At 38.3% G+C, this 27,431-nt stretch overlaps 1 protein-coding gene across 1 annotated transcript in view; it reads right to left on the bottom strand.

The window, feature by feature from the left end:
• Nucleotides 1–8,461: 8,461 nt before the first annotated feature.
• CMC1 (C-X9-C motif containing 1) overlaps nt 8,462–27,431 on the bottom strand; it is a 48,998-nt gene continuing 30,028 nt past the window's right edge. The window contains exons 3-4 of the mRNA XM_075586997.1: nt 13,215–13,305; nt 8,462–8,725 (exon numbers count right to left, since the gene is read on the bottom strand). Of these exons, the coding sequence (XP_075443112.1) occupies nt 8,605–8,725; nt 13,215–13,305 (212 nt within the window). The 3' untranslated portion in view covers nt 8,462–8,604. The remainder of the gene's footprint in view (nt 8,726–13,214; nt 13,306–27,431) is intronic.

Genomic DNA, 27,431 nt, shown 5'->3' with positions numbered 1-27,431 from the left:
AACAAGTGGCACTCTTATCCGTAGTAGGATAGTGTGGTTGATTTAAAAATATATCTTTATTGAATTAAATGTTAAAATATTGGTGCATGGAGTGGAATAAAAAGATCAATGGACACTCTGTCTGATGACTTAGTGTTTCACATATAGTGATGACAACTTGTGTCTAATAGCTGGAACAGTACCAGCTGTAGCAGGTCGCTACCATTGATTAGACCGCTGTTAGCAGTCTAGAGATGACGGTGTCAGATGTGCTAATAGATGAGTAGTTGCATTCCCCCTGGCCAAAAGAGGAACGTAGTGTACACAGAGGCGCATTAGTTTCAATTGCTATTTGATATAGCCTAGAGCAGCAGAGTATGCTGCATATTAGGAGGGTGATGGTCTGTAACTTAGTTTGAAAGACTCTGCTAGGGATACTTACCCCAGCATCTGTGGAACTCTGAATTTACTCTCCACAGTAACTGTTTGCATGGGGGTTGAATACAAGGGTCCACTGTAAGCAAGACAAAGCTGCACACTCCTTACAGGGGTTAGGCAAAATACCTGCAGCTGACTCACCCCAGCATCAGTGGAACTCTGAGTCTACTGCTCACAGCAACTGTCAGCATGGGGGTTTAATACAAGGATCCACTGTAAGAAAGACAGAGCTGTACACTCCTAACAGGGGTTAGGCAGAACAGTTACAGCTGACTTGCCAATTAGCAGATTCTTTCAAACTAAGTTACAGACCATCACCCTCCTACTATGCAGCATACTCTGCTGCTCTAGGCTATATCAAATAGCAATTGAAACTAATCCGCCTCTGTGTACACTACGTTCCTCTTTTGGCCAGGGGGAGTGCAACTACTCATCTATTAGCACATCTGACACTGTCATCTCTAGACTGCTAACAGCGGTCTAATCAATGGTAGCGACCTGCTACAGCTGGCACTGTTCCAGCTATTAGACACAAGTTGTCATCACTATATGTGAAACACTCTGAGTCATCAGACAGTGTCCATTGATCTTTTTATTCCACTCCATGCACCAATATTTTAACATTTAATTCAATAAAGATATATTTTTAAATCAACCGCACTATCCTACTACAGATAATAGAGTGCTACTTTAAACGGAGTTCTTTCTCTTCTGGTTCATTAATCAATACATTCTCAGTCTAGCACCTTATCTACCCTATACTTTAATTCAGCTTGAGCAGAGGTTCCTTTACCTATCCTACCCCTCCCCCTCCTTTCCCACAGTATACTGGAGCAAGTGGCAAAAAATGGAGAAAGTGTGACACACCACCATTCAAAATGAATGGAGAGAGCGTGACTTCCATAACAAAAATATTTATTAGATCATCTAAAACGGAGGTAAGATAAGCAGCTTACATGTTTTGTACAGTGGTGTGTCGGACTTGCTCCATTTTTTTTGCCATTAAACCTAAACAATGTTGAATGCTGTACAGAGATGCCAAGGCCTACTGTCCTCGAAGACCTTTTTCATGACCACCAGCATCGATAGAGAGGTGGCCAAGCGTAATCCTTTTTGTGGCCCCCGACGTAGAGGATCATTCAAAAGAAATAAGGAGAGCCCTATAGTTTACTGGGGGAGGAAGGCTGGCGATGTTCGCAACTATATGGGCTCAGTGAAAGACAGATGTTTTTTTCAGGTCATCTTGTCAGGTTACTATTTGGAGTTCACTCACGATCAGAGAGAACATATTTGTAATTTCCAAGTGTGAGATCTTGCTTAGAAATCAGAGCATTGGACCATATTCTAATGGACTTGGCACTTAACAGCCTAAGGGAAGTCTCACTCTCCCAAAAAAATAAAAAAAATAAAAATATTGCAATCTACTTCAGAGTTGTATTAGTTCTCAGGAGTGTGATTACTATTCTTTAATTAGGAAAATTCAAGATTGTTTAATTGAACACACTTATTGAAGAAGTCGGGCCAGAAGTCTGGTTGATGTGTATAGACCTGGAGGATGTATATCTGCACGTACCTTTAACAGAACCATCATAGATACCTCCTGTTTGTAATAAATGGGAAGCGTTATCAATACACTGCCCTCCTGTTTGAATTAGTGACTTTCACAAGGACCTTTTACCAAAGTATTAGTTCCATTAGTAGCCTAGCTGAGAGGTATCCAGGTGTATCCATACCTGGATGGTTTGTTAATAAAAAAACTAGTGGTATGTCACACACCAATCTTAATAAAGTTCCTAGAACAGCACTGTTGGATAATAAACAGAGACAAAAGCCAACTAACTCAATCTAAGTCTGACATTTCTGGGAGTTATATTTCAGACACTACAATGGGATAATTTACCTTCCCAGAGACCAGGCCTAGCAAATTACAAGCCAAGCCACAAAATGAAAGCAGTCATTTGCATGACATTATTGGGAAATCCTAAAGAAATGAAGTTGCATCATTTTGACATAGTTAAATGCTTAAAAGCCTATCTGCTCTGATTGCCATATTTCAGATCAGACTGGCTGTTTATACTCCCAGAAGGGATTAGAAAGGGGCAGCAAGCCTCAAGGGCAAATATATCACATTGGATCACATCATGCATCAAAATGGCATATTTTCTCAAGACGAAACAGGCTCAGCAGGGCAATAAGGTGCATTCAATAAGGGTGGTTGCCACATCATGGGCCTTTAGTACGCAAGCATCTCCAGCTCAAATATGCAAGGCATGTGGTCCTCATTTCATACCTTATGTAGAATATTATAAATTGGACATTCAAGCTTCAGCTGGTAGAAAAGTTGTTTGAAAGAGATCAGGATCATTTTCGTTGATTTCCTCTCTTTTTCTTTAACTTGAGTATATCCCATTCAGTACCCACTGCCACGTGGACAACAGGAAAAGAGAAACTTTATTCAGCTTACTGTAATTGTCTTTTACTGGATCCACTTATAGAAGTGGGTACATCATACCCTCCCTGTATTAATATATCTCAGTTGTATTTTATAGCTATGGGAGAAACAATATTGTCGTGCAGGTAAAGGGAAATTGTTGTACAACCTGCAGAAGTGTTCCCTGTCCTACTGTGCTAAAGGGAGGAGCTATCCCATTTTTAGTACCCACTACCAAAAGTAGAGTCCATGAAAATAAAACTACGGCAAGATGAATAAATGTTTTCGTCAGCAGGTTGCCTTTACAATGCTTTTCTTCATCATAAGCGTACCTATGTTTTCATTAGAGAGGAGAGAAAAGACGACTGAAGTGGATTGGCTAACCATGTAGGTTCAAAACCCAGTAAAAGCCTCTGCATGGCTACATATTGTCTTCACACATCTGCTCCTGTCCTTTTATAGATTATAACAAAATTACTGAAGCCATTCAAATATATATTTTTTATATTGTAAAGGAGGAAAGAAATCTAGAAGACTGCAATGTTATCTGTGACTTCCACATTGTTTGTTATGCAAGTGGCTTCACCATTTCTACTCGAGTGTTTCGTTTCTTAAAGCATGCATTTCTTTTTAAATGCACTTTTAAAGTCCAAAAACATGACATTTTAGGTTTTCTAAAAGGGAATTTTCCTTTCTGGGCTTTGCTAGATTGTACTTTAAAGCAGCAATCCTTTTTATTTTTTTAATTTATAATGGTGGTGTCTGGAGTAGAACCTCACTATTAGATTCAGGGAGAGGCACCAGGTTTGTCCAATATTATGCTTTGATGACATTGCGGCTTCCTCCTGGTCATGGGGAGTGAGTCTTGGGTGGCAGTCGTTGATTTTCCAAATGGGACCAGAAATATCAGCACTTTTTAAATGTACATATTGCTGGCTTTGGAGTCTCTGGAGCTGAAAATAGTACGATTCAATTTAGAGGGACCTTCCTCCTCTCCTATAACTATGTAGTCGGGGGCTGCTGCATTGTTAAAGTTGTTTCTATAAAGGAAGCTGAAATTGTGGTTAGGTAGGGGGGGGGATGTTTGTTTTTTGGATAACACGTTGGGAAAGGGCATATAAAAACAATATGTAGAAAGCAACTTTTCCAATGTTGACTGCCTTGTTATACCATACAGTACATTGCTTTTTTCCATGTAAGTGATGAGCATTTTGATTCTGGCTATGAACACATTCATATATCTCCTTCAGTATTAGTGATCAAAATTCATAAAAACCACTACTGTTCTGATGTCTTGTAGCTTTCTATTATCTTGCTCACGTCTTCTGTCTTGTCTGTAAATAATGGAAATGGTATCAGATGCTGAAACTTATTGTGACCAATGAACACAGCAGACTCGAGGGAGTACAATCTCCACCAAAGTAATAGAACAAAACCAATATGCATAAAACAAATCCTACTCACTAGGCTTTAGCTGATAGAATCAACTACCTGTGTAATAACAAAGCAGCAGAAACAATTTCTCTTGTGGCTGCAAAGATTGTCTTTGATAGCTAATGTAGCTTGCTCTAAATTTTTTGTAATTAGTGAGCTTGCTACTGTATGATTTTTAAAAAGCCATGAGAACCTTTATTTCCTATATAAATAACGTAATTGCTTCTTGTTATATAATTGATATATATATATATATATATATATATATATATATATATATATATATATATATATATATATACATATATATATATATATATATATATATACCTTTCCTTGCTGTGGGTGTGTAAAAATATTTCTGTAGATCTAATTAAACTGAACAATAGTGATAGCCTTGACAAACGTGTTGGCTTGTATAGGTATATATTTACATTCATATTGTAAATATCTATAACCAAATGTTTTTTTCCCCCTTTCATTTATAGAAACTTGTTCTTGTATTTAAAGATGTAAGATTAAAAAAAAAAGTGTTATACAGATTATTCTAGTAAAACTGCATCTCATTTTATTTCACATCATGGGCTTTGTATTCACTGTAAATGTCTTGCCCCAGAAAAAAATACTGGCAACAATAAAAGTCTCACATCTTGCTCTTAATCATTACATCAAAGTTTTAAATTGACATTTGCTCCTCCCTGAAAGCAAACATGCTGCATGGATTGTTAAAAACACCTAATTTACTAGCCTTAAAAAGTAATGCTAATGCAAGAAGTTGGACAAAATACTTTATTTTGCTTAAATTTAATAATTACTATTCATTTTATATTTCACATGTAGTTATACTGTGGGTCTCAAATGTACATACCTATGAAAAAAATCTCTCCCTCTTTCTCTCGCTCTCTGTTTGAGGTTTTTGTTACTTGGTCGAGAATTAATTTTGCATTTAAAACTTTTGTAAACTGCCATTCAGGACAATAGCAGTTATACCACAACTGGGCGCTTTGGATCTTACTGACCAACTTCCTTAAATACACCAGTGAAAATTTACCATAGCTGACCAAAGACTTTTTGAACATGGCACAAGCTAAAGTTTATCCCACACTATACTAAATAATAATTACATTTACATAGTAGATATGTCCATCAGGTTCAACCTATGCTAAATTTACAGATAGATAAGACAGCGCCTACATTTTACAATAGGTAATAAGTGTAGAATAACCACAATTAATATCCATTTTTAAAGTGTTTGGATGATAATATATTAATGTGGTTGCAATAGAAACAACTAAGATGAATCAATGTAATAATAGCTGATGACTAGAAAATTTTTCGCCTAACGGGACTAAAATGCTAACTATAACATGGCAAATAGTATACCACAATGACCACAAAAACCTGTCTGCTGATGTAGACCAATATAAAAGTCCAGATATTGGCACTTATGGTGCCAAGTGACTGTAAAAGGGTCCAATTAAAAAAAAGAAAGAGCGCACGCGCCTACTGTAACACTGCTTACAAATGTAATTTCTGGACAAGACAATAAAAGTATCACACTTACAAATGCAGATTATGAATAAACTCATGCTATGCTAAATTTAGACGACATATTTATCCCATATTTGTATTTACAGTAGATTAATCCACAGGAAGGCAAACAAAAAAAACCCCAGTGAATCATTATCCAATGGTGTCTCATGAGGGAAAAAAATAAATTCCTTCCTAACTCCAAATAATCAGATTTCTCCCTGAATCAACATCCTACCCACGTTTACTTATTTGGTTTATCCCTGTATACCTTTCCTTTCTAAAAAGATGCCCGACTTTTATTTTTTTAAGATATTTATTGTATCTGCCATCACAGTCTCCCTGGGTAATGAATTCTACATTTTAACTGCCCTTACTGTAACGAACCCTTTCTTTTGTTGCTGGTGAAATCTCCTTTCCCCCAACCTTAAGGAATGACCACATGTCGTTTGTACTGCCCTAGGGATGAATAATTATCTTGAAAGCTCCTTGTATTTCCGACTATATTTGTATATAATGATCATTCCCTCAGACATCTCTTTTCTAATGTGAATAAATCTAATTTAACTAGCCTCTCCTCATGTCACATTTTCCATCCCCTTTATTAATATGGTGGCTCTTCTCTGCACTTTCTAGTTCCATAATGTCTTTTATGGAGTGTTACCATCATGGGCGGATTGCAGACAACTATCGGCCCGAGCCTCAACCTCCTTTCAGCGTCATGACATCACGTGGAGACGTGTTTCCATGATAACGCGACGTCATGGAAATGCGTCGTCCACTGCAGGAGGAGAGCGACACTGCTGGAGAAGGTAACAGGCTTTTACAGAGGACCCATGCTCTTCTCCAGCAATCAGTTTAATTGGTGTGTAACAACCAATTAATTAACTAACACTAACAGCAGCACCGGGGCAAGCCTGAACGCCCAATGGGGCAATCCGCACCTGGGTGCCATGAACGAGGAGGGAAGGTGTGGCTCAGTGAGTAAAGACACTAATTCTGAAAAACAATGACAGAGTTTGAAGCAGGGGAGCCTGGTTCAAATCTTGGTGTCTGCTCCTTGTGACCTTGAGCAAGCCACTTTATATCCCTGTGTCTCAGGCACCAAAATCATAGATTGTGTGTCTACTAACTACATGTACAGTGCCCTGGATAAGAACGCTATATAAATGTTATAAATAAATTATCATAATTGTGGTTACTTGCAGTAAAATGTGTCCGTTCCAAAACCAAGAGTGCATGTAATACTGGTTCATGTTTAAAGCAGCAATTCAAGCAATATCCTACGTTTTTTTTTTTTTTTTTTAAATAAATCAGTTCTGTACTATGAGAAAATACTTATAGCATAAAAAAAGTTTTAAAGACATTTTTTAATGTTTCTAATGTAGGAAGCATTTCTAAAGTGACAACCCCTTTCCCCTTCTGATAGGCTCTGGCTCTTGAGCCCCACCCTCTCTCTAGCAGTGCACCAATTGAATCTAGTAACTGCCCAGTCAATCATATTCCAGGACTACATTGCCCAGAATGCTGTGCAAGAACAGAATTAAATAACCGGAGAAAGCGATCAATTACAGGAGAACAGATCGATCTGCAGCTTAGCTAATCACTTGTCAGTGTGCAGCTTGTATTGATGCACATAATGAATGGGGAAAAATATATATTATTTTTTTAATCGGCAGCTTGAACTGCAGCTTTAAATTCCAACTCTGTTGATTATGTTAACGTTTTATAGTGGTTACATGGCTTAGTTCAGCAAAAATAGGAATAGTCTTATTTGCTTACAAGAAAAAAATTTGTTTCGTTGTAAGGCCATGATTATACCAGAATCGCGCACGACGGCACAACGCCGCACAGCTTCAAAACAAAACAATAAAATGCAATGAAAGCGCACATACCACTCGCGACGGTAGCGCCGCGACGTGCTGCAAAGCTTCTGTCTCATGAAGAGATTTGAGATTTAAGTTTTTCACAGGCGACGGTCGCATCACGTGATTTGCACAGCCAAACACAGTGCATTTTAAACAAACCAATCACACACACACATACATACATACATATATACACATATATATATATATATATATATATATATATATGTGTGTGTGTGATTGGTTTGTTTAAAAAAAATATACATATATATATATATATATATACACATATACAGTACATACATACATATACACACACAAAGAAAGACACAGCTGGCACTCCAATACACAAAATATGGTTTGGTGCATGTTCAATAAGCATAAATAGAACAAAACGGTTTCCCCCAAAAAGCAAACAAGAAACAGCACTCAATAGATAATGCAAAGAAAACCTGTATTTAAAAATACAAAGCACACAATCCAATTAATTGGGATTAAGCGTGCTTTGTATTTTTAAATACAGGTTTTCTTTGCATTATCTATTGAATGCTGTTTCTTATTTGCTCTTTGGGGGAAACAGTTTTGTTTTATATGTGTGTGTATATATATGAGAGATAGAGTGAGAAATGATCTGGCCATGTCTCCCTGCAGTAGTGCTACAAATCACTTCTGCATGTGCACATGTAGCGTCGCTATGATGACATCACCGGGTCGCTCTGCAGTTTCTGATATAATTGAGACCTAAGACTTCTATTTTCAACCAATTACTACAAACACAAAACCAGATTACATATTTTATTAATTACCCAAATATGTACAATTTTAGCATTTATCCTGCTTCTTTTTAAATTTATAAACAGTGATATTGTCCAGAAGACCTGAAAAAGCTAAACAATATGTGCAGGCATTTTTCTTGATCTTCTGCTACATGCTGGTGGGAACCTTCTGTTGCCTTTTCTTTGAAGAAATTCCAGTTCTTAAATATTCTGCCTTTTCTTTTAAATATTCTTGCTTACATTCTTCAAAAAAAGCTGGATTGTTGTAGCTTGGAGAAAAGGAAGGTAAGAAGACAAAGAAGAAAAAACCATTAGACCCCAAAAAATGTCTTTCTTGTATATTATTTGTAAAACAAAATGACCTAATCAATGGTTCAATCCTTCATGGCTCCAAGAAATCGTATAGTGTGTCAAACAAATAATAGATGAGAAATTAGTAAATGCATTCATTCCTGATTGCAGTTGGAAATGAACAAGAAAATCGAGAGCATGCAATCTTTCTTGGAACAGAATTAGAATGCAGCAAAACAAGCTTCTCAACCACAGAAAAGATGACTGATGTATTTTTTCAAGTCATGTCATATGTGAATAGATAATTATGCAATACCTACAAATATAGCACGGAAAGTATTTTCTGGTAACACAGGTGAATACAATAATATCCCACCTTTTTGTAAAGGTAGGATATTATTGTATTCACCTTTGTTCATTTAAGATAGACCTACTAAAGTGACTTCACAAATTGAAAGCACATTATACGCCCTTGCATTCATCCTCCGTTTTTAAACGTTATTTGTTTGTTTGTCTAGTGTTGTCGTTTAATCCCAAGCACATATTTTTTAAGTATACAATTAGAGTTTTAAGTTTTATACACTGTAGGGTGTTCTCAGTGCCACATATAGGGATTCTTCTCTCTCTTAGTCAATACATAACCTTGTTCCTTGCGAGCACCACCCTTCTTCAGCTGTTTGGGATTTCAATCATTCATTTACTAATTACCCTCTAAAACGTTAGAGCAGGGTTAACTCACGCCCTATAAAAGCGTACTTTTGTTCTCAGAGAGATAGATGCACTGATGCACTGAAAGGTGAAACTCTCCAAACCACAATATGATAATGAAGTACCTTATAAGATTGACAATTTAAATGAACAATCCAAATAATAAAATATAAAAAATACATGTTGTGACATATCAGCCTGAAGTGTACAAAGCACTAAAAAGAAAAACATAAAAATAAACTATCTAACGTGATGTAAGAAAATGCTATAAAAGGAAACAAAAAATGCAGCAACGAAAAAAACCGAAAACTTGAGTGAAAAAGTCCACAGAACAAAGGCCAGTACAATGTGAAGTCTTTGAAAATACAAAATAATTTTCACTTCCTATAAATTCACTTGTGTTTCAGACTGATTGATGCTTGTTCAATGGGTTAATTCTCTCTCTTTAGGCATACTTAAAAAAAATCAATTTTGCCTTAATTACAACACAGAGGACAAAAAAAGGTTGGCAATAATAAATAAGTTTTAAAACACTGTATTGTGAAAAAAACAAATTTCCTGCTTGTAGATTAACTGTACTGTACACATTCGTTCAAAGTGGGGTTGACACATTTTTACATTGGAAAATTAAATATGTTTGCCCACGCTCATCATTGTTCTACATAATGTAATGGGCATATGGAGCGAAGTCGTCAAGGTGGAAATGCTAAAATACCAACACCATACAAAAACTGAATATAGCTGTTATTTGGTACATGCGATTTAAATAACAAATACTCAATCGTTGTTTTTTTTTTGTTTTTTTAAACCTTGACGGTGCATTTAATGTCTACTCATACCTACTGTACAGACATGTCAACTCTGTTTTGGACTCTCTCACTGATTTTTTGCATACTCTCTCGCCTACACGAGTGTCTCACTGATGGAAGTCAATGAAATAAAAAAAATTCAGCCAGGACCCCAAATCTCACGGACTGTTGGAAACAGACATCTCTGCATCAACGCTACAATGATAGTGATGCAGGGGTCTGTATCTGAATATTTCATCTCTTGAAGGCTGAATTACTACTGTGTTACTGACAGTTCAAACCCTCCTTGTACAACAATAACAATGATCCAATGCTTCACTTGAATGGGTCACTCGTTATAAGAGCACACTAGTGGATCTTGCAGAGCACTGTTGGGTGGGAAAAATGGACAAAAACAGCGACATTTTCACCCGACCTTCGGTAGGTCACATTATCTCACTGTGGTTCATGTACCTGTATCATACTACATGATCTGAGACAGGAATACATTTATCTGCATTATTCCTTCCTATGTATTACTACATACTGTAGACAAGCAAGATAATTAAATATCAATGCATAGACTGCATTTATTGGCAGGCAACACTCCCCAACATGGCACTAAGGTGCATTTTCTGCAAACTGTCTTTTTGCCTTTGTCCATCCCACTTCCTAAAGTGTTCAGATTTATTGTGATGAGCAATATAGCAATAACAACAACTACAGGTAAACCCCGTTATAGCGTGACCCGTTATAACGCGAATCGGTTATAACGCGGCTCCCGTTTTTTTTTTGCACACGGCACACACTCTCACGGCACACACTCTCACGGCACACACTCTCACGGCACACACTCTCACGGCACACACTGCTCACGGCACACACTGCTCACGGCACACACTGCTCACTGCACACACACATATACATATATATATATATATATATATATATATATATATATACACACACACACACATATATATACACCCCCATATACACACACACCCCCATATACACACACCCATATACACACACACACCCATATACACACACACACACACACACACACACACACACACACACACACACACACACACCCATATACACACACACACACACACACACACACCCATACACCCACACACACACCCATATACACACACACAGTTTCTCTCCCATATATACATACATACACACACTCTCTCTCACTCTACACAGACGGGGGGGAGTCGGAACAGAGGAAAGGCCGCGACCAGCACCACCACCCGCTTCCCCCCTCCTCCCGCGCAGGCAGCGGGAGCGCCGGGGACAGCGGTGGGGAGAAGAAACCCCCCGCTACCACCTCCATGCAGGCAGCGGGAGCACCGGGCACGTGGGGGGGATCAGAGGTAAGCGGGAACCCGAGGGACATCCCCGCTCCCATCTTCTGCCCCGCGGGCAGTCACGCGGTGACAGGGGGAAGCGGGGACCGGAGGGACATCCCCGCTCCCATCTCCTGCCCCGCGGGGTGAAGGGGGTGATGATGCGCCGATGCTGCCGGGGGGTGGCGGTTTTGGCCGGGGGGGAAAGGAACTTATGCCTTTGGGAAACACTTTTCTAACTAATTTTTTTGCGGCGGCCATTTTGTTTTTGCGCGACTCCGTTACTAACGCGGTGGTCTCGGGGTGGACCCCGAGGACCGCGTTATAACGGGGTTTACCTGTATTTCATAAAACTCTTTTCTCCCACTAGGACTCAAAGCACTTCACAATTACAGTATAGTGCACAGTACACAGCACTGAACATAGGATTTTTACAGATAAAATCTCTGCCCAGATGAGCATACAATTTAGTATATCCACGTAGGAGCCGAAGCACAGCCACACCAATGCACTGTAGAATAGGACACGAAAGTTCTTTCAAGAATTTATTAGATAAAAAGGCATAAGGACAGACATCCTAATAGCACTCTGACATGTTTCACGCCCTGTGCGTGAAACATGTCAGAGTGCTATTAGGATGTCTGTCCTTATGCCTTTTTAGCTAATAAATTCTTGAAAGAACTTTCGTGTCCTTTTCTCCATTGGTGTGGCTGTGCTTCGGCTCCTACGTGGATATACTCTCTTGCTGATTACCTGCCTGGATGCGCGCCAGTCTGGATACGCTGTGCAGAGGCTTTTCCTGCCTTATTGTTCACGCCCCGCTCCAGCTGCTTTGGTGCACGGCAACCTACCCCTTGGAGAATTTCGGCGGTTCCTGAGCTGAAGAGGACGCGCTTATGGACGGCGATGACATCACGCAGGGTGCCATGGCGTCAGCGTGATCGCCTGACCAACACCCGGTGAATACTACCACGAGCTTACAATTTATGTTGTGGGAGATAAAGTGATTTGACCAAGGTCACAAGGAGCTGACACCAGAATTTGAACCATATGCTTGTTCTCCAAACTCCATGTGGTGTCTTTACTCACTGAGCCACTCCTCCAATAAGGCACCCGTGCTGTCATTAGGTATGACGGGCCCAGTGTACTGATTTCTTAATGCATCTCTACTCACACATAACAAATAAATATACATAAAAGTGCAAGGGTAACACATGTTTACTCAGAAATACATGTTGAGCACACATTTGAAACTAGAAGGCAATGTGTATGGCAGGTTGGACAACTTAACATGGACAAACTAAGAGGATAACTAGTGATGAGTACAACGTTAGAGAACTATACTGTGTGCACTTGAAGGAGGAAAGGCAAAAGACACCTATATGACATTTGGGAGAAAGAAACTTAAGTAAATACATTTGCGCAAAATGTTTAGTAAAAACTGGAACAGATTAAGCACCAATGGAATTAAGTTGCTATATTATGAATAAAGAGTGACAGAGGAATAACAGAGATTCTCAGGTGGAAAGTCATGCATAGAGTTGTGCAATCAGGAACAGATTTCAGGAAGCTGCATTGGGTATGTCAATAGAGAATTCCAAAACACTTACTGGGCAGTCAGACACTCTTTCAGTGCTGCGTTTTCATCTCGGCATTTCACCACCATAAGAAAACCGCTTTGTTCACAACATTTTGTGAAAGCTGAAACAAACGTAAATTCCACATTATACAGTATATCACGTCTTGGATCGAGAAACAACATAAGGAAGTGGCAAAAATGTCACATTCATTTTCTGATAAGCACACATATTTTGCAAGAAGAATAAATAAATGTGTTCTACTAAAATTGCTAAACCGGTCACAATGATGACTCCCCCTAAGTTTTGTTTCTTCAGTTCCACTTTTTGACACGTGATATCACATGTATACATTCTTATCAAATTGATTGTGAATAACTGTGCTGGTCAGTAATAAGTAAAGCAATTTAACCCGTTCAGTGCCTCAAGACAGCTTCTACATCATGGGTTCTTGCACCCTGTGTAACTCATGACGTAGTAGTTACCTTTGCAATAAAGCAAATGTCATTCTATGAGACCCAGGCGTGCATAATCTATTGCAATATATTTGCTTACAGGAGTTACAACATTTTTCTTACTGTGTAATATACAAAAAACGTTCTATTGTATCTCTGTTGAGTATCCTTCACATCAGTTAATTTTTCCAGTAGGCATTTCTGTGAGATGTTATATCTGTTCTGGGTCAAAGTTGGGGGTCTACTTTTTTCCACCTCGTCGATTTTGTGACTTTTAACATGTGTTATGAGTTTGTCAACGTATTTACCTATGCCTCGGATTGACTTTAAGTAGAATTATCCAAGGATCTCTAGGAACCGTGTGTTGTGTGACTGAGGAAATAAGGGATCTAAACATCCTCCAGGAATCTTGAATTTTGGGGCAGGACCTCCAGATTTGAAGTGAGGAGCCTCTCTGCCCATACCCGCTCCAGCATAAAGGAGAGTGATAGAATATGGTGTGTATCATCTCATCAGGAGTTAAATACCATATTTTATGGATATTTTTTATAGACAGATACAATTCTGCATGGCAGCACATGTTGAATTTATAGTTTCTGAAATTGGTTTTACACATGACTAAGGCTTCTAATACAATGTTATAATTTGTGCGATCAACAAATTAATCCTTGTTGTAAGCATTTTCTCACTCACTGACCAAATCTGATCTTCAAGTCTCGCTATTGCTGGCCTGGAGCCACACTCTGTTTGTAAGGTCTTTGTCGCTTGTTTAGCACAAGAATTTAATTAGAATCTTCCCTTTCATGCCACATAACACATACACACTTTTATTTGTTTAGACTGATGCTGGTAATACAACTTGCCAAAATCTGTAACTTCTTTGTTGTGTAATGGAAGAGTTCAGTGTGTGTGTCTAAATTGATGAGGTGAGACCAAAATAAAACATTTAATAATTTCCCCATTTATCTATATTGTCCCAAAGATCTGCAACAGCCACTTTAGGGACTGAATATACAATTTTGGAGCAGTTTAATGCATATAGACACCAGAAAGGAGGGAATCCCCACACAAAAACAAGCAAGTCAGAATAAGTAAATTACGATAAACTAGCAATAAAAACAGACACCATACGCAATGTATACAAACACACACAGGTGAGTGGTGTGAGCTCAAATAACCACAAAGAACTCCGAAAGAGAATACAACATGTACAAAGGAATACTTAGCTCAGTTTACAACATAACAATGGTTGAAAGACAAGGGCGCAAAAAAATGAAAGGGGTACTGGTAAACAGGATGGGTCACACTAGGGTAGGCATCAATAACAATAATAATCCTAAAAACAGGGGCATTGATTTAATATTTGCTATTCCCTGATCTTCTCCTCTACATAACTTTGCAGATCTCTCTAGCAATGAAGGAGTTACAGTAGCCATTCATGTTTTGGGGGAGGGGGGAACACCTAGCAGACCGCTGTAAACTAACATGTACAGTATTACTATCAACATCCAGGCTGCTGTATCTAATGCTCTTTTCAGATAGTGTGTATATTGGTTTCCTTTCACAGGCATCAAGTGTACATGTTTATTTTGTGAGGTTGCGGCCTTAGCTTCTTAATATCACATTGCAATCACTAGTAAGAGATTCTACCACTATACAGACCACTATACAGATGCAGCAGCCGTTATTCGAACAAATCACGGCGCCGTTTTCGTGTGCGCTGCTGTACTCCATGCGGCATTAACGCCGCCAATCGCCCCAGGCACACGCGTTTATCGCAGTTGCTTTGTTTGAATTTAATGGATTCTGTTTCTTTGTGTACAATGAAATGAATGAATTGTAATGTGTACAGTACTGTGCTACTGTGTCAATTTCAGTTTTTAACACTAAAATGCTATTTTCCGCACTCGAGTCCTAAGGCAGGAAGGGGCGTACGGTTGGAAGAAATCCCGCCCCATGACATGGGTATTCCGAGGTATACAACGCGGGAAGTGTTCGAATAACGGCCGCTGCATCCGTACTTTGGGTTCTTTATTACTGTTCAAAGCCAGATGATGGGTCCCTTACAACATGAATGGGATTATGGACTTTCTTCAGTTATTATTTGTATTTAATCCCTTTTATCACAAACCTTATTTTGAACTACAATCCACTATTCTTGTATTAAAATGGATAAACAGCTGGACATATGCTGAATGTGCTTGTTAATGCCAGCAAATATCTGGTTCGGCTTACTGACAATGCATCATACAATGCAATATTTCAGTGTTCAATCTTAGCCAATACAGAAATCTTACATTAGCAGAGCTTTGACATCTCTTATTTACCAAATAGTTTGGCAACTGCTTGCAGTATTTTCTGTATCACAAACGTTAGGTGTTAAAGAGTACAACAAACATAAATAACTTATCTTTGTAATTGGCTTTTTTTTTGGAAATAACCCAGCATTAAGGTAGCAATCCCCTTATTTTTTTTTTTATATTACCTGAACTGGGGAGTCCCCCTGCTCCCCGTTAGTTGTAATTTTTTTTGTATCTGTTTCTTACAGTAAAGAATTACACACACAGTATGGTCAAAAAACTAAACACAGGGTCATCAATAGAAAAACACCCATGTGAGGCTGACCACTACAGTCATTTCATTTACAAAACGACATACAGTGGCGAGAAAAAGTTTGTGAACCACAATGATAATTACAGAAATACCATAGTTTTTCGATGATAACTTTCTTGAAACAAAACCAGTCTTTTCTTAAAAATCCAATAGGGTTTATATTAACCAACTTCATGTCTTTTGAAACAAAACTATGTATGAAATATACAAACAATGAGTAATTAAGAGTCCGGGTATATGAAAAAGTTAGTGAAACCCTGGTTTTATCAGCTAAATTAAAGGGGATAAAAAGAACCAGGTGTTTAAATAATTAGGAAGATCTTCAGATGTGAGTTTGTGAGGCCCCACCCTATATAAAGATCAGAAACTTTGTGAGTTTGGTCTTCACCATACACGTCATGCCACGATCAAAATAAATCTCTGAGGACCTCAGAAAAGCAGTTATTGATCAGTCTAGAAAAGGTTACAAAACCATTTCTAAGGATTTGGGCTTCACCAATCTACTGTCAGACAAATGGAGACAGTTCAAGACCAGAGCCCCTCTAACCAGGAGCGGTCATCCTACCAAAATTTCTCCAAGAACAAACCAGCAAATCACCCAGGAAGTCACAAAGAACCCCAGAATAACATCCTAGGATCTGCAGGTCACTCTCGTCTCCGCTAATGTGAGTGTTCATGACTCAGCTATCAGAAAAACACTGAACAAGAATGGTGTTCATGGAAGGATAGCCAGGAGTAAACAACTGCTCTCTAAAAAGAACATTGCTGCCGTCTGAAGTTCGCCAAAGAGCACATAGATGATCCACAAGACATCTGGAACAATGTTTTCTTGACAGACAAGTCGAATGTAGACATTTTTGGCTTCAATGAAAAACGTTGTATTTGGCAAAAACCAAAACTGTGTTTGAAGAGAAGAACCTCATCCCAACCCTCAAGCATGGTGGTAGGAGTGTGATGGTTTGGGATTGTTTTGCTGCCTCAGGGCCTGGACGGCTTGCCATAATGGGCTTTGACATCATTAAATTCTGTATTGTATCAGAAGATTCTGGGGGAGAATGTCAGTCCATCCTTCTGTGAGCTGAAGCGAAAGTGGGTCATGCAGCAAGATCCTAAACATACAAGCAGATCTACATAAGAATGGCAGCAGAAAAAGAAATTCCATGTTTAAGAATGGCCCAGTCAAAGTCCAGACATAAACCCATCAAGCATCAAAATGTTGTGGCAGGACCTGAAGCGAGCTGTCCATACAAGGAAACCCTCAAATGTCAAGTATTTTAAGCAATTCTGTAAGAAGGAATGGGTAAAAAAATCCTCAAAACCGATGTTAGAGACTGACCAGCAGTTACAGGAAAAACTTAGTTGAAGTCATTGCTGCTCAAGAGGGTGCCACCAAGTTCTAAAGCTAAAGGTTCACATACTTTTTCACACAAGGATATTGAATGTTAAATCATGTGTGGATGAATAAATGTTGAAAAAGTATCATGTTTTTGTGTCATCTGTTTGATCAGGTTATCTTTATCTATTATTTGGACTTCGATTACGATCTAATAACATTTTAGGCTTGAAATAGGATTTTCACATAAGTGATTCACAAACTTTTTCTCGCCACTGTATCTTGAGTGACATTGGACTGCTAATTCACTTCCTCTTTTAGGAAATATAAAATAAACACACACAAAAAAAAAAAACATACAGCAAAAAAAGCCAGAAAGAACGAACGTGTATTATATAAATTATGTTTAGGTGAGTATCCCACATTTTCGAGATACAAATACACACATGCGTAAGCTGAAGACTAGTGTGATTATGATGTGAAGTCCCCACTGACAAATCAGTCTGCTGAGCAGCTTTCAGTAAAAATACATTATTTCGAAGCCTCTGAATGTAGCTTCTATTTAGTAAAAGACATTGGGAGGTCCCTCTCACTTGTTAAGTCACCAGTCTTGTTTGGTTAAAGCTGTGATGTCCTAGGAAGAGACCCTGAGATACAGCAGCAAGCATTCTTTAGGATGGTGACAAACCCCCTCCTGCTTAGCATATACAACCATGCACAGAGAAAGAATCATTACAGGGTGATAAAAATGCTTCAAGCTATGGAGCTTAAGCTCAGATGCTAACATGTGCAGACAAATAAATGGGTCCCCATTTGAATTACTGAAGGCAGCTGACCAGAATAATAACCAACGTTTTAATTTCCTTTTTTGTCACCAAAACTATAATGCCACACAAGAGGAAATGATGGACAGGCCAAATGCATTAATAACTGATCAGAAAAGTATTGTTTCAGATATTCAGCATTTGTAAAAGCAGAACTGTAGCTGTAGAAAATGTGCATATACAATTACAGTATATAGCGGCAAAGAGGGAGAAACACACAGTATAAAATTGTGAAATGAATATATCTTTGTGTATGGTCTAACTGTTAACATACTGTGTCACATCTCAACACTGCCTGGTCCAGGGGGGAAATGTAATGCTTATTTATTCTAAGCCATATAAAATGACACCAAACAAACTGTTGTATGAGATGTGCACACACGAGTGTTCTGTTTTTGCTTTCACTGTACTTTATATGGTAATGTTTTCTTTTTATATGCTTTTCTAACAATCAACCTAATTTGAGTGCTTTTCAACCATTTTTGTGATGAGAAAAAATGTGCACAAGTCTCAATTGTTGGAAAGGAGGGATGAGGAAGAGTTCACATTTATTGAAGGGATGAGGCATAGTTGTCTGCTCCAATGGATAAGGGGGAGATACCCTCCACTTGAACCTCAAAACCCTTTCTGCTTCTATGCATCTTTTTCCCCATGAAAGCTAAAATATGATTATGATTTTACATTTATCAAACTGCATGCCAGTTAAAGCAGAAAGAAAAAACAGACAGCTCTCTTCAAAAGAAAATTACCATTTGGTTTGCTCACTCCAGAGGCAGGTGACATTGGTGGGGCCCCCCTGGTAAAAATTCAGCAGACACCTTGGGTATGAAGTTTTGGTTGCTGGGTAGTGAAAGAACCTCTCAGTCTTTGGTGGTAAGATCCCATTAATCGATATGGCAGTGACACCTTCACATTCCCCCCAGGGCTGACACTTCTCACTGTTGTGTTCTAGTTCAGAAGTTGTAGGCTGCAGTTAAGAACGTTTTTGCCATCAAACCAATTGTTTTGAAGAGGAGCATTTGCCAAATAAGCACACCCCTGGGGTTTGCTGACTGACTAGAGCAGTGTTTTTCAAACCTCTCCCTGTGACCCACAGCCACACCATGTTTCTGAGGCTACCACAATAATTCTATTAATATAAAAAATATGAACCTGGGTCCAAGTTCATTGTGTATCCAAAAACCTGGAATGGTCATGGGTCATAAGGAGAGGTTTGGAAAACACCGGAATAGAGGAGGCAAAGAGAAGTCCTGGATCATGTCTAACTTGCAGCTTACACCCTCAGAGGCATAACATGAGAACAGCGAGGGAGGGGAGAGGCAGAGACTCTCCTTGTTATATGTCAGCTCAGCAACCTGTTACCAGCTTTACCATGCAGAGCCAGAAACCAGGGTCAACACGATATAAACAAACAGCTCCCTTTTAATGGGTGGTGATTCTACAGTTTCTAGACTTGGCTGCTCAAGCTGTTTAATGCAGAGATAAACAATAGGGGATCTATCAGGAAATTGAGAAAGCTAAAAATAACATCTATTCTGAAGATTTGTATGTTCACACCCATTATCTTAAAATGAGTAACCTGTGCTTGATGTACGAATGCATTCTTCAGAGTTCGGTATATACTGTGTATATATACTGTGTATATATTAAAACAACATAGAAGAATTAAAGGCATATGCAACCACCCCCAGTATGGAGTTATGGCATCACATTCTATCCCTTGTTGTAACCACCACTGGAGGCATTAGCCAAGCAATGCATAATAAATATAACACTGGCAAAACTGCAGATAAAAGTGATTCCGTGTTTTCCCCAAGATAACAGATATGCTATATCAAATGTGGGCACTGAAATTCTATCCTTTGGGCACTTAAGTCCCACATATTAACGGCTTCTAGGTATCAAGATGGTCTATAAAATATAATAGAAAGACCATAGCCTACCCAAAAGGGAGGCTATTTAAAAAAGTATACATTAAGTTTTACATTTACTTATAAACAATACACACATACTTTATTAATAGTGCTGTTGAATTAAAGGATTGGCATTTTTTCTTAAGGAAAAAAATAAAAAAACCTCGACACCTATAAATATTTTGTAGTATGTGCATGGAGGAGGCACACAGGTACTTGTAGCAGCAAAATTAGTTTGCTCCATGTTTATTCCATTATAATGGTAAGAGCATTACCTGTTCTTACCACTACAACAAGTACCGGTGTACCTTCTCCATTCATTTACTACAAGGTTCCAGAGGAAGCGCTGACTTTGAGACTCATTCCATTGCAAGAAAATATCTACTTTTTTATTTAATAAATGAAGTAATAAACATATTCATTTAATATACGTGACCATTTATAATACACTGGTCGGAATACCATATTACTTGGGTAACTGATGTTGTTATACTTTTTTTTAAATTAATATTTTTACAGTTCGAAAGTAAATGTAAATTTGTGTTTATAGGTCAGAATGTACACGACGGGAGTTTCTGTGCAGTGATGAATTAATCGGCACGATCGCCGCTTAATTAATAAACAGAGAATATGGATCACACACTCATGTAGATTTGATTGAAACATATACAGACTCAATTTACTATTACTGCAATTAAACTAGGTGTGTAATGTATTTAATGGCCACATTTAGGTCTCTCTGAAATGCACAAAGGATCTGAGCACATTGGTTCCATTTTCCTCCTCAGAACGTCATTGTCCTGTAACCATAGGGTGATCTTTAAGTTTCACACTATCTTGGCATAACATACAAGAAAATGTTCTCTGTTACTTGGTGTATGTTCATCAGCCACTAAGACACCACTAGGGCTCAGACCTGTTAAGAAAACACATCTATAGTTGCCAACGTACCTTTGTCTGCTGTGCCCTGGCTGCAGCTTAAAAGTCTTTCCAATTTTTCTACTTAAGAGCTAGCCCTACTGAGGTGTAATCTCACCATGTATATTATCACAACACTTGAGATATTGTGATCACACTTCAAATAAATGAAAGTGTTTGCCATGACTAGGGAGGGCTACTTTTATTTATGTATTTTCTGTATACTTGACACCTTGCACTGATATGATTTGCAGGCGTTAAAACAAAGAGTAACCTAGGTAGAAGACTTTTACAGAAAGCCAAGCGCACAGTTGAAGTTACATAGTTGAAGCAGCATTGCTGGGGCATACTGTTAATAGTGAACAATCAACTTATACTGTGCGTTTAAAGAATTATCTTATTTTTATACAAGACGAATATTTTCTTTGCACTACTGAGCTGAACTTTCCAAGATGTAACGGTGCTTGCTAGAGTTTCAAATCGAAGTGTACAGTATATGTACAACTAAATTCTTCCCACCCATCAAAACAACGTGTTTATAATTGTAACAGTGAAATCCTACTTGGCAAATATGATTGTAACTCTGTTTTAAGGAGACATACAATGCTGGTTTACAAAAGGAGATATTTCCCCATTTGATTTCACATTGGTAAGCAGCAAAGAAAAAAAAAAGAAATAAGTACTGTAGCCTCACAAGTAGTTGTAGGCAGGGTTAATATATTGTAAAGTGTCTGCAAGACTTGTAAAGGATGCAAAATCTTTTGATTCCAAAGAAGCTATTTTGACAAAGCTAGCATGCTTTTAATTTTGTGTCAGATCAAGGTTGATTAGCTTGTTATGTCACAGCCTACTAGAGTATGTGCAATTGCTCAGAGAATCTTTAGTAGGTGCATTTAATGAGCCACAAAGTTCAGAGGATGAACAGGAGAATAATATTGCATATGGTAGTGTAATGTTTCATAGTGTAGTACACAAGCTACTTGATATTTTCAGTGCAGTACAAAAGACAGCCAGGTCTAGATTGATCATGGTTCAGTTAACATCACTGAATATCTAAAGTCTCCAACTCAATTAATTCTCACCTGATTAGGATCAGGCTGATATTCAAACTAAATCATCTCTCCAGTCAAGTAGAAATCAATATTTCTGATTTTACTTTTAAATTACAGTTAGAAATAATAAAATGCCCTGCCTCTTCAATGTACCACAAGGAGTCTTGTTTTAATTCTACTCTACTATAACATGCACAACACAGCTGATTAAAGAATTATTGTAATTTGAGCAAGGGTATATAGAAGGAGATTAATTTGAATATTGGGAGATGAAACAAAGTAATTAAATTCATACAGAGGGTAGATGGAGAAAAAACAACATTCGGTGGGTTTTATTTTGTAACTCCTGCCCTGCCAGAGGTGCCAGCAACAGAATGGCGTTAGTAACTACCACCATCAAAGGGTTACAGGAACATTTCCTAATTAGGGGTGCCAGGGGGCTTCTCCAAAAATACTGGACACAATAGTGAAAAGTGCGACACGCTCAAGACACACGCCCGTGCTCGAGACACACACATCTCCGCTCCATGATGTTTCCTCCTCTCTTTGGTCCCACCCCCAGGCTCCTGACACATCTTTCTGATTGGCTGCATTACCCAGCAGTAGCCAATCAGGATGGAGAAAGCTGCCCAGCCCCATAGCAACAGCCCTGCTCTCTCCCTGCTCGGGGAAATCCCGTGGCCCCCCAAGCCGGTTAGGTCACTATGTCCAGAAAGGTAATAACGGTATACACATACATGTCCAGTATTACTATTTTTTTACTGGACAGAGTGTACAAATACAGGACAGTCTGGTTCAATACTGGACACCTGGCAACCCTATTAATCCAGACACCCCACTATAAATAAGCATATTGCAATAAAAAAAAAAAAAAAGAATATCCTGGGTACTTCCAATTATGTAAAATACACTCTTGGAGTTCAGCTGCACTCTAATATCCAACAAATATTGCAACTGTTGGTCTTAGTTGTCTTCAAGATGACCAAAAAGCCTAAAGCTCTAGCTACAATTGTTAAGGAAGATATGTGATCAGGACATTAACATGCTCTGCAGATCCTGCTACTGGGATTGAGCAGGCCAGACAAGAACATGTAAAGAGCTAAGGACTGCTGCTAATATGTCAAATAGGTACTATTTCAAGTTTCAATTCTTCATCAATGTATCAATAGAGATTTCTAAACTGTACTGGTCTCCTTCTTCCCTATTGTACTATCAAGCTGTGATGAAATAAAGAAGACATCGGTGAGGTTTGAAAGGCTCTGTACACACTACAATGTCTATTAATTACTCTGCATTACTGTACTCAGTGTCATATATATATATATATATATATAAAAAACAGAAGGAAGCGTCGTGACGTCAGACGCACTGACATTCAAGTCTACATCCAGCGCAGGAGTGGATTGATCCTAGCGCTAGTGCTGCAGGCACTATCCATACAGAACTTTTGTCTGGGACTATTTACAGCACACCAGCCCTGGGACACTGCTGGTACGCTGCTCATTTGCCAACGGAGCCTGGGAATGCCCCCAAAGTCTGCATTTTGACCGGATGACCTACATCAGTCCTGGAATCTGCTGAGACGCTGCTCCTTCACCAACGGAGCCTGGGACTGCCCCAAGAGCTTGCAGTTAGACCGGATGGTGGTGATTATTATCACATATGCTTGATTTTATTGTACTTCTTGTAAGTGCGTTTTTTACCCCTCCCTCCCCCCTCCCCTTCATTAAATATACTTTTATACGCTATGGGCGTGCGCTCTCTCCTCTCTTTTCCTTTATATATATATATATATATATATATATATATAATTAAAGCAAAGTTTAGCACGTGTAAAAAAGTTTAAAGTGCTCTATAAAAACGTTGTTCTGTCTTATCACTTAAAAATCACTATATTTACACATTACCCAGAAACTCACATACTCATCACATAACTGGAAGAGAAGAGAATTCTCTTTTAACCAATTTCCCAGTGTCATACAGTACATGTATGTATTCATCAAGAAGTTTGCATGTTTAACACGTGTAACAGACCTAGCACACACAGCAGGCTCTGAAAATACAATCAATATCACTCATATTTTTTATACTGTTTTGTTTTAGTTTACTTTTAATTCACTGAATAGTAGAAATGGTTTTCATGTACAAATGTAATCCATGTCCAGATAAAAAATTTTAAAAACACTATTTGTAAAAGTACACAAATATTAATAACTTATTTCCTCAAACGTAGCTAAATCTTGATTAATAAAAAACAGTTTGTTTGTGGGATGGTGCTCAGAAAGTGCTGGGACCGTATGTGATGGAAGGGAGCGTAAACTGGGTATAATGAATAAAAGTAGCAGTACTAAGCCTTAAGAGGGCATAAGGTACCCTGAAGGTTGGGGTGGGTTGTCCAAAGACACCCCCCCCTTCCTCATTGGGTTAGCCCCAGGTAATGTACTCACGATATTGCTTCTTCCCAGTGCCTCCCTTCCAAAGCGTGCAGCTGAAGTGGGATAAAGATTCCAAAAGCCAGGGTGTGCAGCGCACAGCAAAGATAGAGAGAGCAGGTCTTGCAATAACAGTCCTTTATTGATGGGTCATATGGATGTGGGACAGCAGCAAACCTTCAACGCGTTTCGTTCAGAGAACTTTATCAAGAAGTCTTCTTGATAAAGTTCTCTGAACGAAACGCGTTGAAGGTTTGCTGCTGTCCCACATCCATATGACCCATCAATAAAGGACTGTTATTGCAAGACCTGCTCTCTCTATCTTTGCTGTGCGCTGCACACCCTGGCTTTTGGAATTAATAAAAAACAGAAATTATTTTGGTGCAAATAAACTTTTTTTTTTATTGCAGAGTTAAACATAGCGTAACTTTTTCATATCTGGATTTTTTTCAATTACATTTTCAACTTTATTATGTTGTCTCTACGCATCTGCCACAAAAGGCTGGAAATCACTGTATTATACAATGGCCCTGACACAGATGACAGTGGAAAGATGTAAGAGAAGCAGGAGAGGAAAGTCAGGTATTCTCTTTGGCTTCCTTTTGGTCCACCATTTTTACGCTCTAAAAGGTGATGTGTTTCTGTGTAGCAAGACTGGTGCAACAAAGTGCACCAAGTTAAATCAAAAATCAGGTTGCTTTCAATTTACTTAAGATCTAATAACGTTCACACGCCTATATATTACCCTTTAACATTTAATCATAATGTTTTCAATGACACTACTTAGGAATCAGTGCAAAGTTCTAGTAGATAACATGGGTCATAAAAGAAGTCCATATTGGTCAGTCAGTGGGCCAATAGATGTCCTTCATACGTGCAATAGTGTGCATAAAGGTTTCAAAACGGCAGAAGTCAGGATTAGTATACCAATTAGTGCCCTAATTATGTTGTAAACAATTTTGGGAAGATATTGCCTTCTCATAAGATTTTCATGTCAGATGGCAATTTGTCAGTAACAGGTTTATTAGGTATTTAAAAATGGCATTTAAATGGTGGACCGTGCATTGTGTTTAACTTCAATAAACATGCATTATAAATTGCTGACAGGGTACAGAACTCGATATTCTGTCAGCACTATGCGGTCATTCAGTAAAGTGTGCTAGTTGTTATAAAGATATATCAGTTAATAGAATGGGCGACATACCATGCTGCAACAGGTCATGTGTTTTAGTGGATGACACCAATGTAACATTATAGGAATTGAAAAATGTAGAAATAAATAATGATATAAGTATAGAGATGGATGCATGTTAAATTACCTGGGCGGGTCAACAGACTGGTCCACAAGACATACTTCTGATAAGCTTTATTACATCTAACCTGCCCACTGTCCAGATGCTAAAGCCGCTGCTCAATGTTATGAGATGCAGCTGTTTTGCAGCCAGTGCAAAATTCTGCCCCTGCATTATACCAATGTCTTTGGACAGATTATGTTTACCGTATTTTCATTTATTAAGGCACGTGCAGTTTATTTCTTCCTTGCAACGTAGGTTTTGATAGTGTGGCGTCATAAGAAAATGTTAACTTAACACTACATTTGTGATATGTAGACATATAATGCAAACATAAAAATATACTTCTGAAAGACTAAGAATGGATGGTAAAAAAATATATGTCAGCTTGCTGAAATTGATATTCATTAGGGTACTCTTTACCTGAATAGGGAACATTTGGGCATTATGGTCTTTATCATAGCCCCAGCTGGTTATGGTTGAAGGTTAATGCTTTACCACACTCTGTTCAATTCTCCATCCTAATTAGTTCTCCAAGTCTATAGCTGTGAGCACCAAGTGTCCATGCTGAAAAGAAACTAATTAATGCTAGCAAATTAGATCAACTCCACAGATCCAACAGCCAAACTCTTAGTTAAATGCTCCTTGTTAATAGGAAGTATAGCTGTCAATAACTGCTGTTGGTGGCTCTAATGAGGCCTGTTTCTTTCATTGAAAGTTATTTCATTTCTCTTTGTCCATGTAAAAGCTGCTCCATTCCATTAAAAAAAAAAAAAACCCTACAAGCAAATGTAATGGTGGGTGCTAGCTCTCTCGCTTAATTCTTCTGGTAAGCCGGGTTGAGATGACATTGAAAATCAAATGGAATAAAGGTTCATTCCCAAATTATGTTTTACATGCTGTAATGAAAATGTTGGAGCTGAACCTGGCTGTTCCGTCCCGAGCAAGATATAATTTCCTAAGCATGTCCTTTATGGAGGTGTCTTTCTTTTTTCTTATTATTTTTTAAATGACTTGGCAACATCAAAAGCATAATAGATGAAGTGTATCCTAATTTAAAATCTCTTGCAACTTACATATAGTTACATTTACATATACAGTAGGTGCAAGAAGTTAGTGAATTCCTCTTTGACATAAATGGTGCTGACTTTAATGGGGGTACACTTGGAAAATAAAGGAAGGAAGACCCAATGTTCCTTAAGACACAAGAGTTCACAGTTCCAGGAACAAACACATTTATATTTCCAAAAAATAAGTTGGACTGACATTGCCTGAACTCCACCTCTTCAAAAATGTCTTTATTTAAACATAAAATTGTCCAATTAAAGTTCACAGCACCTAAAGAAATTGAAAGTCTAATATCAAATAATGACAGTTCTATGTCACCCTACATCTGTTCTGCATTTTTTATTTTATCA

The sequence above is a fragment of the Ascaphus truei genome, chromosome 2, assembly GCF_040206685.1.
Source record: "Ascaphus truei isolate aAscTru1 chromosome 2, aAscTru1.hap1, whole genome shotgun sequence".
In the NCBI taxonomy this organism is placed as follows: Eukaryota; Metazoa; Chordata; class Amphibia; order Anura; family Ascaphidae; genus Ascaphus; species Ascaphus truei.
This window is presented reverse-complemented; position numbering and strand designations above follow the sequence as displayed.